This window comes from Saccoglossus kowalevskii, chromosome 10 (assembly GCF_978046115.1).
Source record: "Saccoglossus kowalevskii chromosome 10, keSacKowa6.1, whole genome shotgun sequence".
NCBI lineage: Eukaryota > Metazoa > Hemichordata > Enteropneusta > Harrimaniidae > Saccoglossus > Saccoglossus kowalevskii.
The window spans coordinates 21,278,463-21,298,778 of NC_140650.1; the positions used below are offsets into that span (position 1 = coordinate 21,278,463).

At 38.0% G+C, this 20,316-nt stretch overlaps 2 protein-coding genes across 2 annotated transcripts in view; both read right to left on the bottom strand.

Moving 5' to 3' along the window:
• Positions 1-20,316, bottom strand: part of LOC102801671 (uncharacterized) — a 61,655-nt gene that overhangs the window by 34,458 nt on the left and 6,881 nt on the right. The window lies entirely within an intron of this gene.
• On the bottom strand, positions 1,802-15,668 carry LOC100374530 (insulin-like growth factor-binding protein-related protein 1). Its single transcript, XM_002735491.4, has 3 exons — positions 14,889-15,668; positions 4,177-4,491; positions 1,802-2,016 (listed from the first exon to the last, which is right to left on the bottom strand). Exons 1-3 carry the CDS (start codon positions 15,307-15,309, stop codon positions 1,829-1,831), a joined length of 924 nt encoding a protein of 307 aa, XP_002735537.2. The 5' UTR covers positions 15,310-15,668; the 3' UTR covers positions 1,802-1,828.

The window sequence follows — 20,316 nt, forward strand, 5'->3', positions numbered from 1 at the left end:
ATACAAGTGCGAGGAAAAATCCAGTGTTGCCATTTTCGACACTCGGTCGTCCAGTCAACAAATGCCCATAGGCGTAGCCCGTGAAAATAAAGGCGGATAGTAAACTGCAGATTGTACCAATCGACAACTGTCAGGTCGTAAGATTTGCAATTAAAATATACGGCAGTGCTTGTAAGTAATATAAAAGAAACTGTTCAGTTCTCTTTTAGTTGATGAGGGCGGCGATCCCAGCGTGACAATAGTAGTGATCTGACAATAAGACACACACGTATGTCAATACATGGAGAAGAATCTATAAAAGGGATACTTTATTTTAAAGAAGTGAATTATTACTAATTACCCTCCAATTTATAAAGGCGTTATTAAGGTATTATCCATAAACTGGAGTAACATCTGGAGTGCAGATCTAAGTTTTAAAAACAAAGGCGAAATCTTCAACGCTAATTTAAGCTTAAAAATGTATAATGTTATTTTTATAAATGGTGTATAGAAACACTGTCTAACAATAGTTAGTGTATGAGCGCCACCAAGCGTCGAACCAACACAATTTGATTTGTGAAAACACACATTTCAATATGAGTAGATATTTCAGTTAGTGTTGTATTACAAATAGGAAAAAATACAATTGATATAAAAAATACAAATGTAAACTAAATTCATTTTTTTAATTTCAACGATTTTTAGAGTTACGTTCACCATCTGAACGTTATATTACATTGATATAAAGATGGGATACTTTGGCATATACTGTACGAACCAGTCGGGTTTGTTGAATTATAATCACTATCACATATAATGAGCGACGATCGTTATTTTTATACTCGATGCATTTATGCTTTGTTCTACGTTACACTACAACAAAATGCCGTGAGTTCGCCCTCTGACAACGCACAGCATAGGACCTCACAGGGCAATATTCTAACTACTCAACCAGTCAACCACAGTCCCTCCACAAAAGGGACTGGAGGGACTGTGAGTCAACTCATAATATACAGCCTCGGTGGAATTGTAAAAGTCATTAAATTGTGACACTCGAAAAAGAAAATGACAGCACAATAACATCAAATGTCCCGGGTATACGGTACTAGTAATTAAGACACTATAACCTATTAACCATATATACTTTCTGTTGTGATGATAAATGTTGTACATTACACCAGAACTGTAATTAATTATAGAATCTTGCGACTCCGAAAATTGAAGGCAAATGTTTTTCTAACCCGCATTCTATATGTTAAATGCTGCACCATTTTTAAAGACATTGTAAGTGTATCCCTCACTAAGTCGAGTTTCTCGGTCAGCATTGCTCTGATAACGCCATATAAAACTCACTGCAATGTGAACAAATCAATTATTCTTATCTCTAGTTTCCAACTAAGCAGTAAGTCCGTGCGAAAGTTATCCAGTCAGTTCGTCATCGATAAGTCACGTTTTTGTTTTATTGGATCCCGACACCCGCGAGAGGTCACTGTAAGTATATGATTCGAAAAATCGAAATACCCATGCTGTTAGCCACACAGAATATTATGAGGTATAAATGGCATCGAAAAAAAATATTAAATTTATCTTTGGACAAATCAATTAATAGTAGAATCTACTATGGCCCTCGCCTCAGCCTTCATGAAAATGCCAACCAACTTAAGTATACTCATCCGAGGCTAAATACGATTATTCCGCGTTGAACCATTGTGTTTATTTATTATGTTTTTTGAGTGTGTGTTTTTCTTTGGAATTTGAAAAAGTTCAATTACAAATATGCGTTCACTTGGATGTTGGACTTATTTTATGATATACTATATGGTTGTAATGGTTGTATTTATTTATTTATTTATATAAATGATTGGTTGTTTTCTTCAACTATTTCTGTATCTCCACTGCCGCTATTATCATAGTCATCGCCGTCTACTTCCGGGAAAAACGTGTCTGGGTTTGTTTCACTTCCGATGTCAAAATCAGTGTCGTAGTCAACATCTATTGTATTCTCTGTGTCTTCTTCCTCTTCGTTCTCTTCGTTATCTGATATGTAAACACAGAATTTGTCATTGTACATTTTGTCAAAAGGTAGAATGAGTTTTTGAATGATTTATTTTGTTTTATTCAAAATGGTAGAATAGTTGTTAGTTTAATTCTGCAGATTAAATGGTTTATTATATATTCAAATAAAAGATTGAAGTACTCAAGTTCTTTGAATTGTGAGACCACTTCAGTTAACACGGAAATGGACCACTTGGGACCACTATTTCCAACTTTTTGCCCGGTCTAAGTAATCTAACTGTTGTCGGCATGGATACATGAATCAGTACATAATGGTAATACATGTATAATGGTAAGGAGGGAAAATACACTATTAACGAGGTTTTCTAATTATGTCCGGGAAAAAATTAAAGCAATGAAGATAAACAAGCAGCCTATCGGCTGAGATAGCTCCGCTGTTAGCAATGCACATTTCAATTAAAGAACTGAAGACATCATTAGAAAATGAACAATATGAATAGTATCAAAGCAATCGGACTTACAGTTTTTAACAAGAAGTCGAAAATATCACTTTTTACCAAAAATTACAAAAATATTCACCAAAATTAGAGAATTGAAGATATCATCACGAAATGAACAAATCTGAGAGAGGTCCACATGTAGTACCTATATATGTAGTATCAAAGCAATTGGACTTGCGGTTTTTAACAAGAAGTCGAAAATATCACTTTTTACCAAAAATGACAAAAATAATCACCAAAATTAAAGAATTAAAGATATCATTACAAAATTAACAAATCTGAGAGAGGTCCACATGTAGTACCTATAGATGTAATATCAAAGCAATTGCACTTGCGGTTTTTAACAAGAAGTCGAAAATATCAGTTTTTACCAAAAATGACAAAAATATTCACCAAAATTAGAGAATTAAAGATATCAACATGAAATGAACAAACCTAAGAGAGGTCTACCCAAGGTACATATACACCAAGTATCAAAGCATTTAGGCTTGTAGTTTTCAAGAAGAAGTCGAAAAAGTAAAACATTGACACGGACGTCGGACGACGACGGACGACGACGACGGACAATCACTCATATGATAAGCTCCGCTCGACAAAGTCGACAGCGGAGCTAAAAATAGTTCAACTAGTTCAACAAAATTCCAGAATGTCATATTGATACTAATCATATTGAGAACAGTGCAAAGTTTTCATAATACTTGTAATTGCTTCAAGAATAAAAATAGAATTGATTCCACGAAAGTATAAATGTAAAGTTATAGAGAGTCAACACCCGCAAGCAAAATATACATAAAACGTAACATTGTGATAGAACACTAACGTTATGTGCTACTAAAAATTAGCTTTATCAGATTTTTCTCCTTTTGATAAAAACGAAATTCTTTTCAACGCCCTGAAAACAACTTCGGCCTCTCGTTATGTGAGCAGACCGCTGGCGTACATCAATCATGATCATAGACATATAGCGATGATCGACGCACTGACCAATCAATACATGACGAAACGAGGGTACGTACAAGAGATCGTTCAACCTACACCATGACGTGAATTGTTTAAAGCGCGGTGGTCGTCGCGCAGCGCGTGTTCGAATTTCATGTAAATAAACAATGTATTTTACACGCATTGTATACGTCGCTATGAGTCTCATATCGAACAGGACGCGGCACGGCGACTGTCGCCCTTTAAAATACGTTGTTATCGATGTGCTACTCCAAGTATCGGATTTCAAATAAACATCGTTACAAGTATACGAAGTACTACTGTGCTCAAACTCATATAGCAACACCGTCAATAAAATAATAAATAGTGAAAAACTGTAAGAAGCAACGCAAGAGTGATCATCGGCATGTTCTTGGAATTTGAGTGGTGTTGCTGTAGAGCTAAGGCAATGCGAGGTTGTTCTTTTTAGTGCGCACTCGCTTCCCAAAACAGAATGTTCATGGCTCGCTTAGACATGATTATGTAAACTGGTACACGCTTGTTTACGAGGCCGTCTGTTTTTGTTTTGGAGTGCCCGATTAACCAATATTTATTGTTCAACTCCTTAGCCGCAATATTTTTTTTTCCTTAGAAATGTATGGCAAGAATTTTGTGGTTGAAAAATGCTCTCCTCCCCAAATCCGAGTCCAAACACACCGTAACATGGCTTGTTTGGGGATCGTTGTGCAACGGGCCCACTTACCGATAAAATGCTCATTGACGGAGATAGCTGCCGTTGCCTGGGCAACCCCATAGTCGTTCCGAGCAACGCAAGTATATTGTCCGACGTCTGTCTTACGTAGACCTTGGATTTGTAGCCATCCAGTCAGTTCATGTTTATGCGGTCCACCGCGAGACTGCACCGCCATATGTCTGTCATCACCCGGTAAAACCACGGGGTTTCCTTCTTTTTTCCACTCAATATAAGGTATGGGATGACCCATGACCTCGCAGCTGAGAGTGATATCACCCCCTGTCGAATTAACGATGTCATCTGGCGGGGTCTCGATCCAAGGAGCTGCAGAAAAACAAAAGAAAAATATAAATAAACTAGACTAAACTCATGTTAAATTTACGTGTTTGGTGCAGATATGATCAAAATGGACGCTCTCCGTTCTGTAAAGTGTGCTTGCGCATAAAGAAAAAAACGAGAAACGTTTCGTAACGCAGCAACTATGTTGCCTTGCCGTGCAAATAAACATGGTGGAGTTTGATAACTGTTTCATACTCTCAGAAGTAACATATTTGAGATAGTGAGTGACCTAGGTTAAAACCAGCCCCTGGCAGAAATGTAATAGCAGCCAAAGAGAAGAGATACTACACAAATAAATATCCTACTGTATCCATCAAAAAGTAGGGCACACCATTTTAACAGACAAGTGGTTTTTAAAAAATCTAGTTATACTATATATCATTGTGCGTAATCATTTTAGAGCTGGTAAATATGGAAACTGGTAAAGCATTAGCGTTTCATTCAAATTCAAAAACTTGTTGATTAGCCATGAGTATCCGTGAATTGCTTAAAGCGGGAGGATCGTCACCTGCGCACGCGCGGGAATTGAGTCCCAAGCGACGATAACAACACACGCTAAAAGCGCAAAGGCATATGGGTAGACGCTTGTTTGTAAATAATGAAACGCTATGGCCATCTGACGCACGCGCTGGTGACGACTCTCCCGCTTTAAGCCTAATTTTACAGATTACCTAATCGGTTACCGCAAAACTAAAATAACAACTGGTATTGCTCTATCAGTTAATACATTATTTGACATAAATTTACATATTAAAGTGTGTCCACCGTGTGTGTGTGTGCCATTGCTAAACGGAAACGTAAACACTGTGAAGTAGCCACGTGACAAAAATATACATGTCTGTTAGCATATAGTAGATTTTAGTAGATTCGAAGTTACATTATTTCCCATACTGAACGTTAGTGCGCGAAAGATCTACCATATCAGTAACCAGTGTCGATGATTTGAAGTTAGGTAATTAAATAATTGTTTTCCCCCTCAGACCACATCGATAGATCCGATTTCCAATCCCACAATTACCATTGCTATAGACATACGCTACATTAGTTAAGACGTATTGGTGCATAGAGATAACGTTACATTTTAGTAATAATAATCTTTCCCGCCAATATTCTACCAATTTTTGTGTATTTTTCAATATATTTTTTTGTTAATTTTGGACCAAATGGACATAATTTCATAAAAGCTACAGGTCTTGTAAAAACTGTGAACAATGGGTTTTATTTTGTGATCGTTGACAAAAGTTAAAGCGCGATAGTCGTCGCGCCGCGCATATGCGACATTTGTGTTGATAAACATTGATTTTCCGACAATCCAATGCGCTTTTCTAATGGAAATCACAAGTATAAGGTTTGACCTGGGCGCGACTAATTACCGCATCACGTCCTAGCTGTTTTAGTTGGCCACTGACGTCCCTCTTTGGATCGCGTCTTGTCATATCCGGGTCTTCGTCTAGCCCAAAACTGTGGACTGCTTTTGCCAGCGAAACTAAAATATTCTTTCTATAATTTGCAGTGGACACGCCAAATTTGCAAAGAAAGTCTTTTAGCTTCGGGACTGTGAGCTTTTCAAAAGCATCCATGATCAATTAATAGCGAAAATCAGTTCTAAATGTTGCCGAGTCGCGTGTGTGGTTTACATGTCACGACGCCATTTTGTTCTAAAGCTTGACCTGCCAGCAATCGTTGCTATGGCGTAATCTCACTCTCGCGCGATCCCGCAGTTGGCGGAATATCCATTATTACCGCTCGTGACTCCTTCGATGCCTGCCAATTACCTAAAAAAAATACCTATTTAAAGCTTGGAAACGTCTCAGTTTGTACTCGCTGATCTGCCATTTTTGTTCATATGAGACCCATATATCTCGCGCATGCGCGTTGTGACAACTACCGCCTTTTAACTTTGGCGCTCAAGTGTCAATTCACATTGGGGTACCGCATTTTTCTATACGCATGATCACTAAATGTCACACATCCGGGAACGCACATTATTGTTGTCATGTCCATGAACTGACAAATCTTCGAGAAATTCTTGTTACATTCTAATTAAAATCTTATGTAGGTATAGGCACCATTTTTTCATGTTTTTGTATTGTTAATGAACCTAGATACAATATAAAACAACTTAATAGTGGCAACTAAAATAAACCAATAATTACTTTTAAATCAAAAATAACAATAACAAAGATGGGAATTAAAATAAATTGAAGCCAATACATCAAGTTTTAATCATGGCGGTCACTGATAATGAATTTATCCTTCACGAAAGTATGTAGATGTGTGACATTCAGGGCGTGGGGGTGAAGCTGCATAATTTATTGGGGGAGGCATTAAACAGGCATAAAAGGAGGTCAACGACGGAATCAACAACATTATAACTCAATAACAAAAATCTCCAGAGAAAACAAGGACAATCCAAGAAGTGTTCACATAACAAGCAAATAGAGAGAAGTATCTTATAATCGGACACCAGTACGTTGGTATTTAACTTTAATGGGTGTCACGTGATCGTGACGGGTACTAAGACAAAACATCACTGTCTGCTAGACCAGAAACGAAGGATGATATGTCAAAAAAATGTTACCAAAATAAAAAATTTAATTTTCCAATCATGAAAACATGATTTGACGACTTTTCTTAAAATAAGTCTTTGGAAGTTACGAGTTTGGCGGATGTTTTTCGATTGAATAATTGTTTTCTTTACTGCTCCATTTCACTCATCCATGACGACCACCAGAGATGCAAATAGTCCGTGAAATCCAACCTCCCGGATGTAATAGATAGATATTAAAATACAGCGGCAACAATACACAACACAGGCATCGAACGAACCGGATTGTAATGTAAAACTATTTATTTTCGCCTCAATTTAATTTTACTGTTTCAATATTTTGGCATGTAGACTTAAAACAGTCACGGTTTAAGAATTTTCCAGGGAAACAATGAGTTCGATTGTTATTTTACACGTGGATTTAATTTAGAAAATTTTACTCTTCGTTGGACATAGAGAAAATAAAACTCAGTGAATAATTAATGTATTAAAATTATATGTGAGAATGTGAGTTATGAGTTGAAAAAGAACCGAAGATGGTTATTAAAAAGGGATTATAACATAAAAATGAATTTTCAAAATGTAAATGAATTATATAAATGGTTTTATAAAATTCTATGTTGTGAGCCATATCGGTTGCCGTACTTTATACGTTTTAATTAATATAATTAGTTCGTATACGTAAAATTAATTTTCCAAGTATTCGTTGCGATTAGCAAAAAAAGTTGGCCGGTAGGTAGCAGCAAACATGAATTACTAGTAATTTGTTACGAATTTATTTCCTAGATTACAAAAACAAGCAGCCTTTCGGCTGAGATAGCTCCGCTCTTAGCAATGCACATTTCAATTAAAGAACTGAAGATATCATTAGAAAATGAACAATATGCATAGTATCAATGCAATAAGACTTGCTGTTTCAAAAATATCATTTTCACCAAAAATGATTGTGGTTTTTAACAAGAAGAAAATATCACTTTTTATCAAAAATGACAAAAATATTCACCAAAATTAGATAATAAAAGATATCGTTACAAAATGAACAAATTTGATTGAGAGTGGTCCACATGTAGTACCTATATATGTAATATCAAAGCAATTGGACTTGCGGTTTTTAACAAGAAGTCGAAAATATCAGTTTTTACCAAAAATGACAAAAATATTCACCAAAATTAGAGAATTGACGATATCATTACAAAATGAACAAATCTGAGAGAGGTCCACATGTAGTACCTATATATGTAATATCAAAGCAATTGGACTTGCGGTTTTTAACAAGAAGTCGAAAATATCACTTTTTACCAAAAATGACAAAAATATTCACCAAAATTAGAGAATTGACGATATCATTACAAAATGAACAAATCTGAAAGAGGTCCACATGTAGTACCTATATATGTAATATCAAAGCAATTGGACTTGTGGTTTTTAACAAGAAGTCGAAAATATCACTTTTTACCAAAAATGACAAAAATATTCACCAAAATTAGAGAATTGAAGATATGATCATGAAATGAACAAATCTGAGAGCGGTCTACCCAAGGTACATATACACCAAGTATCAAAGCATTCAGGCTTGTAGTTTTCAAGAAGAAGTCGAAAATGTAAAACATTGACACGGACGACGACGGACAATCACTCATATGATAAGCTCCGCTCGACAAAGTCGAAAAAAACAGTGTGGTCAGGTATCAAAAGTTATAATATATTGATATGCATACCAGGGCCATAATTGAATACATTCCCAAATCTTCATTTCGCACAGTGAAAAGTTGCGTCAGCAGTATACCCCCCCTTTTCAATATTGATTCTATACTTCGATAGTTCGTCAATGGTGTTCTTAGTCCATGTATCCTGTTGTTTGTCGGGATACATCGATCGTGGAGCGAATGCGAGATCGCATTGCAGTTGATAACACAGATGTTCACACAGTGTTTGAGTCCGGTATAATAGAAGTATTCTTTACACCGCGACGAACCGTGCAAACGCTATGAATATAATTCCACTAGACAGGAAGGGTTATGGCGTCTGGCAGATAAAGAGTTAAAAGTCTATAATACATCCATGTTCTGTTGTTTATATACAGAGTTTGGTTATAGGAACAAAGCGTGGTCTGTATAATTTGAATCTGGATGAAAGTCCCGAGTCACAGTCCCTCTAGGGATAGAGGGACTGTGCCCGAGTTTATGATCACAGACGTTCTTCTAGAATTCCAGACTCAACAACATTACATTTCTCAGAATAATCGTCTATTTAGTTTCTAGTCTTTATAGTTAAATTAATTTTAACAGCACTTCCAGAGTAGTTTCTTTATTTATTTTTATTGACGCGGCGTGTCTTGCGTTGTTAGTAACCGTGCAAACACGGTTGAAGTGGTTAGTGAAATTGGAGCAGTGAACTGCCTAATGGGCGCAGTGACGATTTATTTACTGGGTGGGAACTGCACAGCGTGTCAGGGTAGCTGCTTTAATTTCTGGACTTTCTGAGTTACGCGAACAAATCGTTCAGCAAATTTATTGCGTATCTCGGAGTTTGAAACTATACTCCGATCTTTTTACATCGAACTGGTAACTCTCAATCCACTTCGAAATTCTCCTCGTGTACCTTGTTTTGTGCCCATTTATTCATTATTTTTCATCATTGTCTTTTCTGAACAACAGCTGTTAAACTGGGCATACATATAACTGGCCTGATCATCAACTTGACTTTCCCACGATATGTTATAGAGTTCCGGTGGTCGTTTCAAGTTGAAATGCAAAAACTGATTTATCGACACCAGGTTAAAAGTATTGTCTTACATCTAACACGATATGGATTCATTTTGGCGTAAAATGAGTTACCATAGAATCACAAGTCGGGGCAAAGGTCACGAATGACATCACATTAATCTTGCATATGTACGTTCACCCTCTTGGCGTCTCGGATTTTCACGAGATTCAATGTCTGTTAGAGTTTTTGAAATTCATTTTGTGATTCAATCTCTTAATCTCTTCAATCAGCTTATTTTGATGTACCCTCTCAAAGTCCTCAAGTGTCAACCCCTAATTATACGTGCAGTGTTCTCACGTTACGTGTATCCATGAACGGACTATTTATTTTCTGCCCATGATCACGCAGAAGTAAATTATAACAGGTAAAACGGTGACCGTATTACCAGTGCAATAATACGCAATGATTACACTGCATGTGCAAATAGTTACACGTACGGCCAGCTATGGGCGTAATGAAGCAACGCATTGTGTCAGACCGTGTTTTCATTCTCAGTCACTTCAGAGATTTAAATATTTACCCTCCACCGTTCAACTATTGTAAGGCATCAATTGATGCTTGGTAGCGTGTTCAAAGTGAGGGGCATTTGCTGAATACTTGTCATGTGCACTGTTAGTCCTATTTTAACGCTACTTCGTACCAATACAAAGAGGTGTCGAGACAATTTGCAATCGCCAACATGCTCCGCATTGTAAGTTTTCGCTGTATCATTCTCCAAGCATAACGCGATACTAATGGACCATGTCACCCAAATTTGCAACTTGTTAACAGCAATGGTGGACTTTAATATGGTATATGCGTATAAATGGAGCGTTATCGCGGTTTGATAAGTTTTTTTTTTTGTACAACACATATAGATAGTTCGCCACTTGACAGCTCTGTTGCAGATTATATACGTTTTATAAAACAGGGGTCATGTCGATTGTTACAGATACGCGCTTTCTGTCAAGATAAACTAGGTTTACGAGTGTAGTTCTAATTTAATGAGCTTCGATTATCAGCAATATATGTTGTATATAGTTATAGTTGTAACAATATACTTCGGTGATATACGAGAATAAATGGAACATGGGGATACTTTAATGAAAAGCAAATATGATTATATTTTATAACATCGGAAACCATAAACGTAGGCAGGTTTTTCTGTCTCTCGCGGAACTTTTTGAGTTTCCGCCGACTGTAAATCCGAAGTTGACCCATGGAGTCATAGCAGTTGAATTTTACCGTGATTACCTGTTGGACGCATTGGAAGAACCGTTACGTAACATCCGATTAAAGACGGGGTGATTTACTAGTATTTATTTTTACCTCCTTTGGTAGTTTTTCTGACCAAGTTGGTAATTTTAGACGATATGAACGGTGACGATGGTAGAACATACAATATTTTACGACCCCACCCAGTATGGTATGATCATGGAGGCGAAAATCGAAGGAGTGTGGACGCCATGTTTTTATCTCCATGGTCTGATCGACTAGAAAACGTACGCGTGCGCGCTGTGTTACTGATGACAATGGGTACATCCAAGTGGTTGCAAACCATTCTTGGTGTTCCTCACTGAGAAGCAAACAATAAAGTTAAACAGATATAAAAACATAAAACGCCATGGTCCGAGAAAATAGCGCCAATGACCATGGAATCTATTCAATGTCTTATCACATAATTGAGATGGGCTGTCAACATTACAAGAATCGCAGTACATTAATCTTCTGACAAGTTGGAACTCACTGTGTTTACACAGGGCGTGGCCCATCTTCTAATAGACTAGAAGTCACTGTGTTTACATGGAGCTTGGCCCATCTTCTGATAGACTAGAAGTCACTGTGTTTACACAGAGCGTGGCCCACCTTCTGATAGACTAGAACTCACTGTGTTTACACAGGGCGTGGCCCATCTTCTGATAGACTAGAACTTACTGTGTTTACACAGTGCGTGGCCCATCTTCTGATAGACTAGAACTCACTGTGTTTACACAGGGCGTGGCCCATTTTCTGATAGTCTAGAACTTACTGTGTTTACATGGAGCTTGGCCCATCTTCTAATAGACTAGAACTCAATGCGTTTACATAGTGCATGGCCCATCTTCTGATAGACTAGAAGTCACTGTGTTTACACAGAGCGTGGCCCACCTTCTGATAGACTAGAACTCACTGTGTTTACACAGGGCGTGGCCCATCTTCTGATAGACTAGAACTTACTGTGTTTACACAGTGCGTGGCCCATCTTCTGATAGACTAGAACTCACTGTGTTTACACAGGGCGTGGCCCATTTTCTGATAGTCTAGAACTTACTGTGTTTACATGGAGCTTGGCCCATCTTCTAATAGACTAGAACTCAATGCGTTTACATAGTGCATGGCCCATCTTCTGATAGACTAGAACTCACTGAGTTTACACAGAGCGTGGCCCATCTTCTGATAGACTAGAACTAACTGTGTTTACACAGTGCGTGGCCCATCTTATGATAGTCTAGAACTAACTGTTTTTACACAGAGCGTGGCCCATCTTATGATAGTCTAGAACTCGTTGTGTTTACACAGAGCGTGGTCCATCTTATGATAGACTAGAACTCACTGTGTTTACACAGAGCGTGGCCCATCTTCTGATAGACTAGAACTCACTGTGTTTACACAGTGCGTGGCCCATCTTCTGATAGTCTAGAACTAACTGTTTTTACACAGAGCGTGGCCCATCTTATGATAATCTAGAACTCGTTGTGTTTACACAGAGCGTGGTCCATCTTATGATAGACTAGAACTCACTGTGTTTACACAGAGCGTGGCCCATCTTCTGATAGACTAGAACTCACCGTGTTTACACAGAGCGTGCCCATCTTATGATAGTCTAGAAGTAACTGTTTTTACACAGAGCGTGGCCCATCTTCTGATAGACTAGAACTCATCGTGTTTACACAGAGCGTGGTCCATCTTCTGATAGACTAGAACTCACCGTGTTTACACAGAGCGTGCCCATCTTATGATAGTCTAGAAGTAACTGTTTTTTGCACAGAGCGTGGCCCATCTTCTGATAGACTAGAACTCACCGTGTTTACACAGAGCGTGGTCCATCTTATGATAGACTAGAACTCACCGTGTTTACACAGAGCGTGGCCCATTTTCTGATAGACTAGAACTCAATGCGTTTACATAGTGCATGGCCCATTTTCTGATAGACTAGAACTCACTGTGTTTACATGGAGCTAGGCCCATCTTCTGATAGACTAGAACTCACTATTTATTTATTTATTTATTTATTTATTTATTTATTTATTTATTTATTTATTTATTTATTTGTCTGGTTTCCGTTTGTTTATTTAATAAAAACAACAATAAGCCACGGTGGATCTGCTTCATTCATGTGTCAAATAAAACCGATGCATACTGTGACAATAATAATACAAGCAGGAGAATTAACGTTAAAGAATGCTTTCACATCACGGCATGCTGAGTGTGACAGTCAATACTCAAACATATTGCCAAGCTCACCCCCCCCTATACTCTTACATTCCACGCTCCGTATCTAAAGACCACTGAAAGTCTAGTAATTGCCGTCATTCCAGGGGACCGTCGTACTCAACTGTAGTTTATCGTCTTTCAGCATACGTAGTTTGAATTCCTAGCGTTAAGTTGCATTGAAACAACAACACAAATATGCAATGACACTATTTACCGTATAGTGGCAGGATTGTTTTCTTTCTGTGAATCTTAAGCCACGGATGGTGTACATTTCTACTAACTCCTTAAGTTTCTCTCAATTTTGCGGCCAACGTGCATGTTGGTGTTCTATTCCCAAATGAGGAAATCAGCGCGACTTATTGAGGTAAGGGACATTGTGGCATGGGAACGCCAACAATTTAAAGTGTAGATTTCCGAACACATTCCCACGGTTTTGAAATTGCAGTTGTCGTTTATTTGGGGGAGAGACTTATACTGATATAAATTTGACAGCAGGGGTTGTTGGGTTGAGTATGCTAATTGAAATATACGTCATATAAGTGATGGTGTTTATCGGCGTTATATAAGGCAATTGCGTCAAATTTGTAAAAGTCACATATGGTCTAACCATCAATTTGCAGTAACCAAGCTATGACATTACGTCACATATAATCACACACAAAAAAAGATTACAGAATAAATATTATAACATTTACTTTCCCTTCTCACTCGCTTTCCTTTTGGCCATTTACGCAAATTATAAACTATTTCCTCTACACTCGCGGTACAATATCCAACTCCAATACGAGAAATACGATATCACTTATATAACATATACTAGAATTTGGTTACGTCTTCCAGCAATTTGTTAGCCTCTCTGTGGGCCGGAGACAGTGTTTATTTTCAAACGCTATACTCTGTAAATTCAGACTATGTCGCCGGAATCGGTGAGCTGGTATCACTTTTTTTACAGAAAGATCATTGAGGTCAGTTATCCCGTGGACAAATAACGTATTAAGCACCAATTTACCAACGTGAATGGAGTCCCGGAGGCAACAAGTTATCCAAATGTCTTCAGGCAGGCAGTTGTTATCAGTATGATATACTAGTGGTTACTATGCAGCATATATCGCGCACTTGATGAGAATGCGATGAAATCTGTTATCTCTTACACTAAGCTGAATAAGCCAGTGAGTGTTGTCATAGGCTTATTAGATTAAATAACTAATAAATAAACATATCCCGCGCAAAGATTTATTCTAATTCCATAAGTGTTTCGTTTTGTTCGAGACTTTTCAGTTTGTCGTCGCCCTTTCGCAGTTTTCAATGACTCGAGAAATCCCTTACAAGGAAATTGTATCAAAGGCAAAAGAAATAACTACGCCGTCACGAGAGGGGGTCAAGTGTTCGATTCTGTGTATGTAAACAAACTTGCGACAACACAGGGGGTTGAATGTGAACAGTCACGGCCAAAGTGGTGTAATTTGTGTAGTATTGTATTACACACTAAACCGTCTATCTCACGCTGATGCCAGTTTACCAGATCGTAAACATTACGACAAAGCCATGCTTAAATACGAATCATATAAAGTATATAAAATAGTCAAGTTCACAAAGAATTTGGAAATCTACTCACCGCTAGTGCAGGGTCCTTTGCTTTTCACTGTAATCTGTTTCCCGTATCGGTAACCGTCCGCTACCATCTGGCACACGTTGTCGTACGTTTTGTCGTTCGTCCCACAGACCATATCGTCATACTTGCAATAACAAACCGTTTCTATCCCGTACTCAGGTTTAGAATTGTGGTGAAGTTTGCATACAAGGTTCTTGCCACATTTACCGTATTTGTATTTGCTCGGATCATGCTTTATCACTACGTCCGCGTCACATCGCATACCTTCCCGGTTGCCACAAATATCACAGCACCCACAGCGATCTTTCATCGTGCCGGCGACACAGCCCCACGGTCTGCGACATTCGGACTGTTTGCAAGGGCCGCATGTCTCCTGGGCAAACGCAATCGCTGCGCAACTCAGTATCAAGAGTAGCGATTTCATCTTTCTGTGTAAACAACCACTAACTTGTACTCGAAGAGAAAAATAAACTAGACGATGAAAACAACTACAGCGAAACTACAGAAGCGAATCTAAGAAAAGACGTATTTCACAAGCCTTTCAGCTACTTACATACACTCCTCGGTTACTAATAGTCGTGTATTGAGTCCTCGAAGAGTGTCTAGAAACGACGTCTGACTTTCAAGCAATGTAATGAATACTCCCAGTTACGCTCGCAACATTCCCTCCCTGAGGACTGGCGTTCTTGTGTACTTCACACGTGCAATTAGCATCGAGTGCAATGCGCACTTCCCATTACGCAGCAAAATTTGGTTTCTCCCTGGGTGGAAGCTTCTGCGCAGTTTCCGGGACCAATAAGAGCGGCGCGACCGTCTACTTCCGAGGGCTATGACAACTAACAAATACGAAGACAATGAGAGAGTCTGATAAACTTCCTCGGTAATAAGAAGCACCAAAAATCGCCTACCCCATAGGAAGACAGGCCTTGGGGTTCACGGGTTTGCATTAATCATGCGTTAATTTAGTTGCGATCACTCGCGACCTTTAACTCGTTCACGTGTGAGGGTGTCAATATGTGCAGGCTTCAAATCTCCAAGTGCACGTGACCCTTATGTAATAGTTTTAAAAAGTTCTTAGGATAGTTCTATCCCTGGGATAGTTTAAAATTACAACAAAAGAGATGTTGATATGAAATGAGATGGGCCACTTAGTTCCTTGGTCATGGCGTGGGTGTATACAGTGTAGCATGGAACTGGGTTTATAGTTCCATGAGTGTAGTAATAGTAGTAGTAGTAGTAGTAGTAACACTACGTACACGTGTTCATGTAACGTGAAGGCAAAACAACCGCCATACTTTTTGTTTTTGTATCTGTCAATTATTTTTTTTTACAGGAATGCAGTTAATACAATAGAATGGGTGACAGATTATCGCTTTGAAACAATACATTAGTAACGCTTAGCACCATGCAAGGTCCCTTTCCAGGACAATGATATTGTACAACATGTTAGAGAATGGTATGCTAACATTATGCAATTGATTATTATACTGTATTTATGATTGTCTTCATTTTCATCGTGATTATCACTATGGCGCTGTACACTTCTTATTTATTAGACATTTTTTTTTAAAAAGACATCCGAAGGTGCTAATTATCCACGTAATCGCATTATAGGATGTCGTCCAAGCAAATACCACGAAATCGAAACGATCATTGAACCGAAAGAATTATTGTTCTTTCGGTTCAATGATCGTTTCGATTTCGATTTAGCGCGTTCTCGCCCCCCATTTCATCTTCAGACTAGAACAATGTACATTTCTAGGAGCAAGCAGTGACGGGAGATTGTATTGTCATAGGAAAAATAAAGCCCAGAAATGCGATTGTGTAAATGTGAATTTTGAAAGCAGTACATGCGACTAATAAAGCTAGATATTGATGATTGTGCATCAATATGACAGCAAAGCTGCATCGTGATATACTAGTATACACTTTTACTGAAACCGTTATCTTACGACATATGGTTGTAATACTATACAACCCTCGGGTAACAATTAATAATTAATGGTGTCCATGTCATAATACACTGTCAACCTTCGTGTGAGTGTTTATTTTAAAAGCAACTTGAGTGCATACTTAGTTGCGGTGTTAATACAATATTAATGAGTGTCCACTGATGTCTGTCATAAACAACTCAAACCTTATCACATGGTAGTACAATTATAAGTAATATGTCTGATAATTACACAAGTGTGCCACGGATGTTTACAACTCTACCACCTAGAATCATAAACTCCATACGAGAATGTATTATATATTTGCGCCACCAAGCAAAGTTTTAACAAGTTCGTTTGTTTTTTTCTTGATACGTTACGGCAGACCAAACTTAGCTCCCTGCTACAACTAACAGAATGAGAAAGATAACACGTCATGGTGTTAATGTGGACATGGAAATGGAATATTTTCAAGTCCATAGTTTTAAAGTGGTTACACCTTGGACTTTTTGAAAAGCACTTAGCTATGGGAACCCCTTATTAGTCTGACCTCGAGGTCTGACAAAGCCATACCTGCATATTGCAGCATCGGAATTTTTCGAACAATAGATGGCGTATCTATTAGTACTCAATTTAAACACAGACCCTACCGTGGAGGGTCTCTTTTGTTGGCCCCTGGTTAAAACGACAAGGAAAGGTTGCACAATTGTAACTTTTAAGGCATGGGAATGGTGATGTCACGTTATTTTGTGTCAACTTCTATTGTTCAATTGCGCGGTAAACAATAATAGCAATTCACTCTGTAAAATGCCATCGGGAAATGTAAACAATTATTTTCAAATCCAAAAGTATACTTTTCGAATGGACACAATTGCAGACCGACTTTTCTTGATTGTATATGCCTGCCTTTTGTAGCATTGAGGGCGCACTGTAACAAATCGTGAAGTTCTATATACTGAGATGTGCTAGAATTTCAATGCTGCAGCTGGGGTTGTCGGGAGTGTTTTGAGTTTAATAAGTCGTATTCGCATGATAAAACACTTCCAATATAAACTGTTTACGTCATATGAACACCAGTCAGTAGCCGAATGGAACACATTGTAAGACTCATCGACGTTAAACGTGACCCATAACCTTTGGTTTTAAATTGATCATTTTGACAATTACACAAATACTTCTTTTGAGATGAACATTCTTGTGAAGAAAGTATTTCACCTGCGTATGTTGCTATAGCAACTGTGTCGTTGTTGATTGATTCATCACTGCGTCACTACTCCTACCTGAAAAGGCTACTTCCGACATGCTTTCGATTACACAATTTTAAGTGGTATGAAGTAAATAAGTCATTTATATTGGTTGGTAATCTATTCATTGTGTATTTTATTTCTAACTAACTAATTGCAAATTGGTTTTAAATTGAACAGAATAACTCCCGTTTTTTTAATCTGAACGTTTCAATCAGTACAAATCACATCATCACATCTAATGCAATCAAAAAAGAATAATCGTATAATGACGATTAGTAGATCACGGGGCCGAAACATAGAGGACAGATTCTTTCAGTTTAGGTGATTTAGAGTATTTTTTTCCAGTTTATTCCAAGTGGTTGTGTATCGACTTAATGGCCTTAAATGTGGGGGTCTGTGGGATGTTATTGTTTATTTAGGTTGAAATAAATTAAACCGTGTCTTTGCAAGACGTGTAACTCGTGCGAATATTAGGAATCATGGGATTCGACGACCCTAATGGCATTTCAGCTATCGTGGGCGGCGTCGAATGATGGCATCTAAAAGGCGCCGAGCGCGAAAATTCTCAAGGGTTTGCAGCACTGTGTAAAAGGAACTAGTCGGTAGAAATGCCGCGGTCATTGTTACACACTGATTAGTATACACTAATGTAGAAACCGACACTCAGCAATACACTCATTTTTGTAGCTCTAAAATCTAATAATATTGTTCAATATAACAAAAACTCAGTGAAATCGAATAGATATACAGTGTGGACGGGTTCCATTGAATGGTTTCGAACTGCCTTTCGCTTTGTAATGGCGAAACGACAAAATACACCGGCAGTTAGACGTTGTAAAATAAAGCCGCATAGGAGACGAGTGTGACATATATATTAGCACAGCAGCAATGGTGGGTCATAAATACTAGCACTATGACTCAATGGCAAATAAATAAGTGACAAACAATAAATCTAATTTGCTTTTTTGACCACGTATTTCTACTTTAGTGACGTTATCAGCTATTCCTATCGCGGGGTACATTGCAACTGTATCAAAGGTGTTAAGGTGGTAATTCACCCCAGAGCTACGTGGCTGGTTATTGCTCTGCCTCAGTGTATACGTTGACACCACTATTGTCATCGATCGACCGAATCGTTATGACACCATCCAAGTTCTTCAATTGTACATGCATTATGTAATACACACAGAAACGGACCAAGATGATATTTGAAAGTAAACAAGTTTCAAAAATGTTATTTACGACTTTCAGAAATATAACCATTGACAGTGATAAAACACGTTATTGTGCTTGATATTTTCACACAGTCACACTTTGTCATTTTAACGAATGTTGTCAATGCCTGGACAGAATCTTAATTTAGCTAAAGTAACAACAGTCTCATTGTGAGAATATATTTTTCGTAGAATTAGATACATCATGAATTAGCGAAATTACATGTTATAACTGAAATGCCTGTATACCTAAGCACGTTGAGAAGTTGAATGTTTTATAGGTAACGTAGTGAGAAAGAACTCGATTGCTCAAGCTGCGTAAGAACTAACAGAAGAAGGTGGCGGTAAACAGACCGTGAACGCACATAGTACTCGCCGAAAATCAATACATTTTGAAGTGAATAACTCAATTGCTTCTCAGACTTCAAATCTGGGTTATCCATAGTTCATATTCTCGAAATGCGTCAGACAGTCAGGCAAGGGCAAGGGACAATGTTCGGTGAATTCATGATGTAACTAACACTGACAACTCATTAGTTTTTGATCAATACTGTAAATTTGATAAATTTAATTTGAGTTCCTAGCAAATGAAACCTTATACCGTACATTCAGTAGGATACGGTCAAAGGAAATTTCATTTGTGTAACTTAGACGGTACATAATTATGTAGAATCGATTCAGTCTTCTTTTCCGTTCCATTATTTCGCACAGGGTACATACAGTGTGTATTAGAATAAATAAGCCCTTAGAAATAATATACCAATAAATAAACCGTTCGAGAGCGAACAACGATATCACATTTGTATTTGCCAGTGTGTACTGCACCACGTGCATGTCAAATAAATTATTCGTGGACAAAATAATTCCATGCTGCTGGAAAGTACTGTTAAGTACATCTTGATTAAACACGCAAGTTAAAACGGAAGTGTCGTCACCTGCGCACGCACGGGAATTGAGTCCCAATCGATGATAACAACACACGCTAGGAACGCAAAGGCTCATGGCGAGACGCTTGTCTGTAAACAATGACACGCCATGG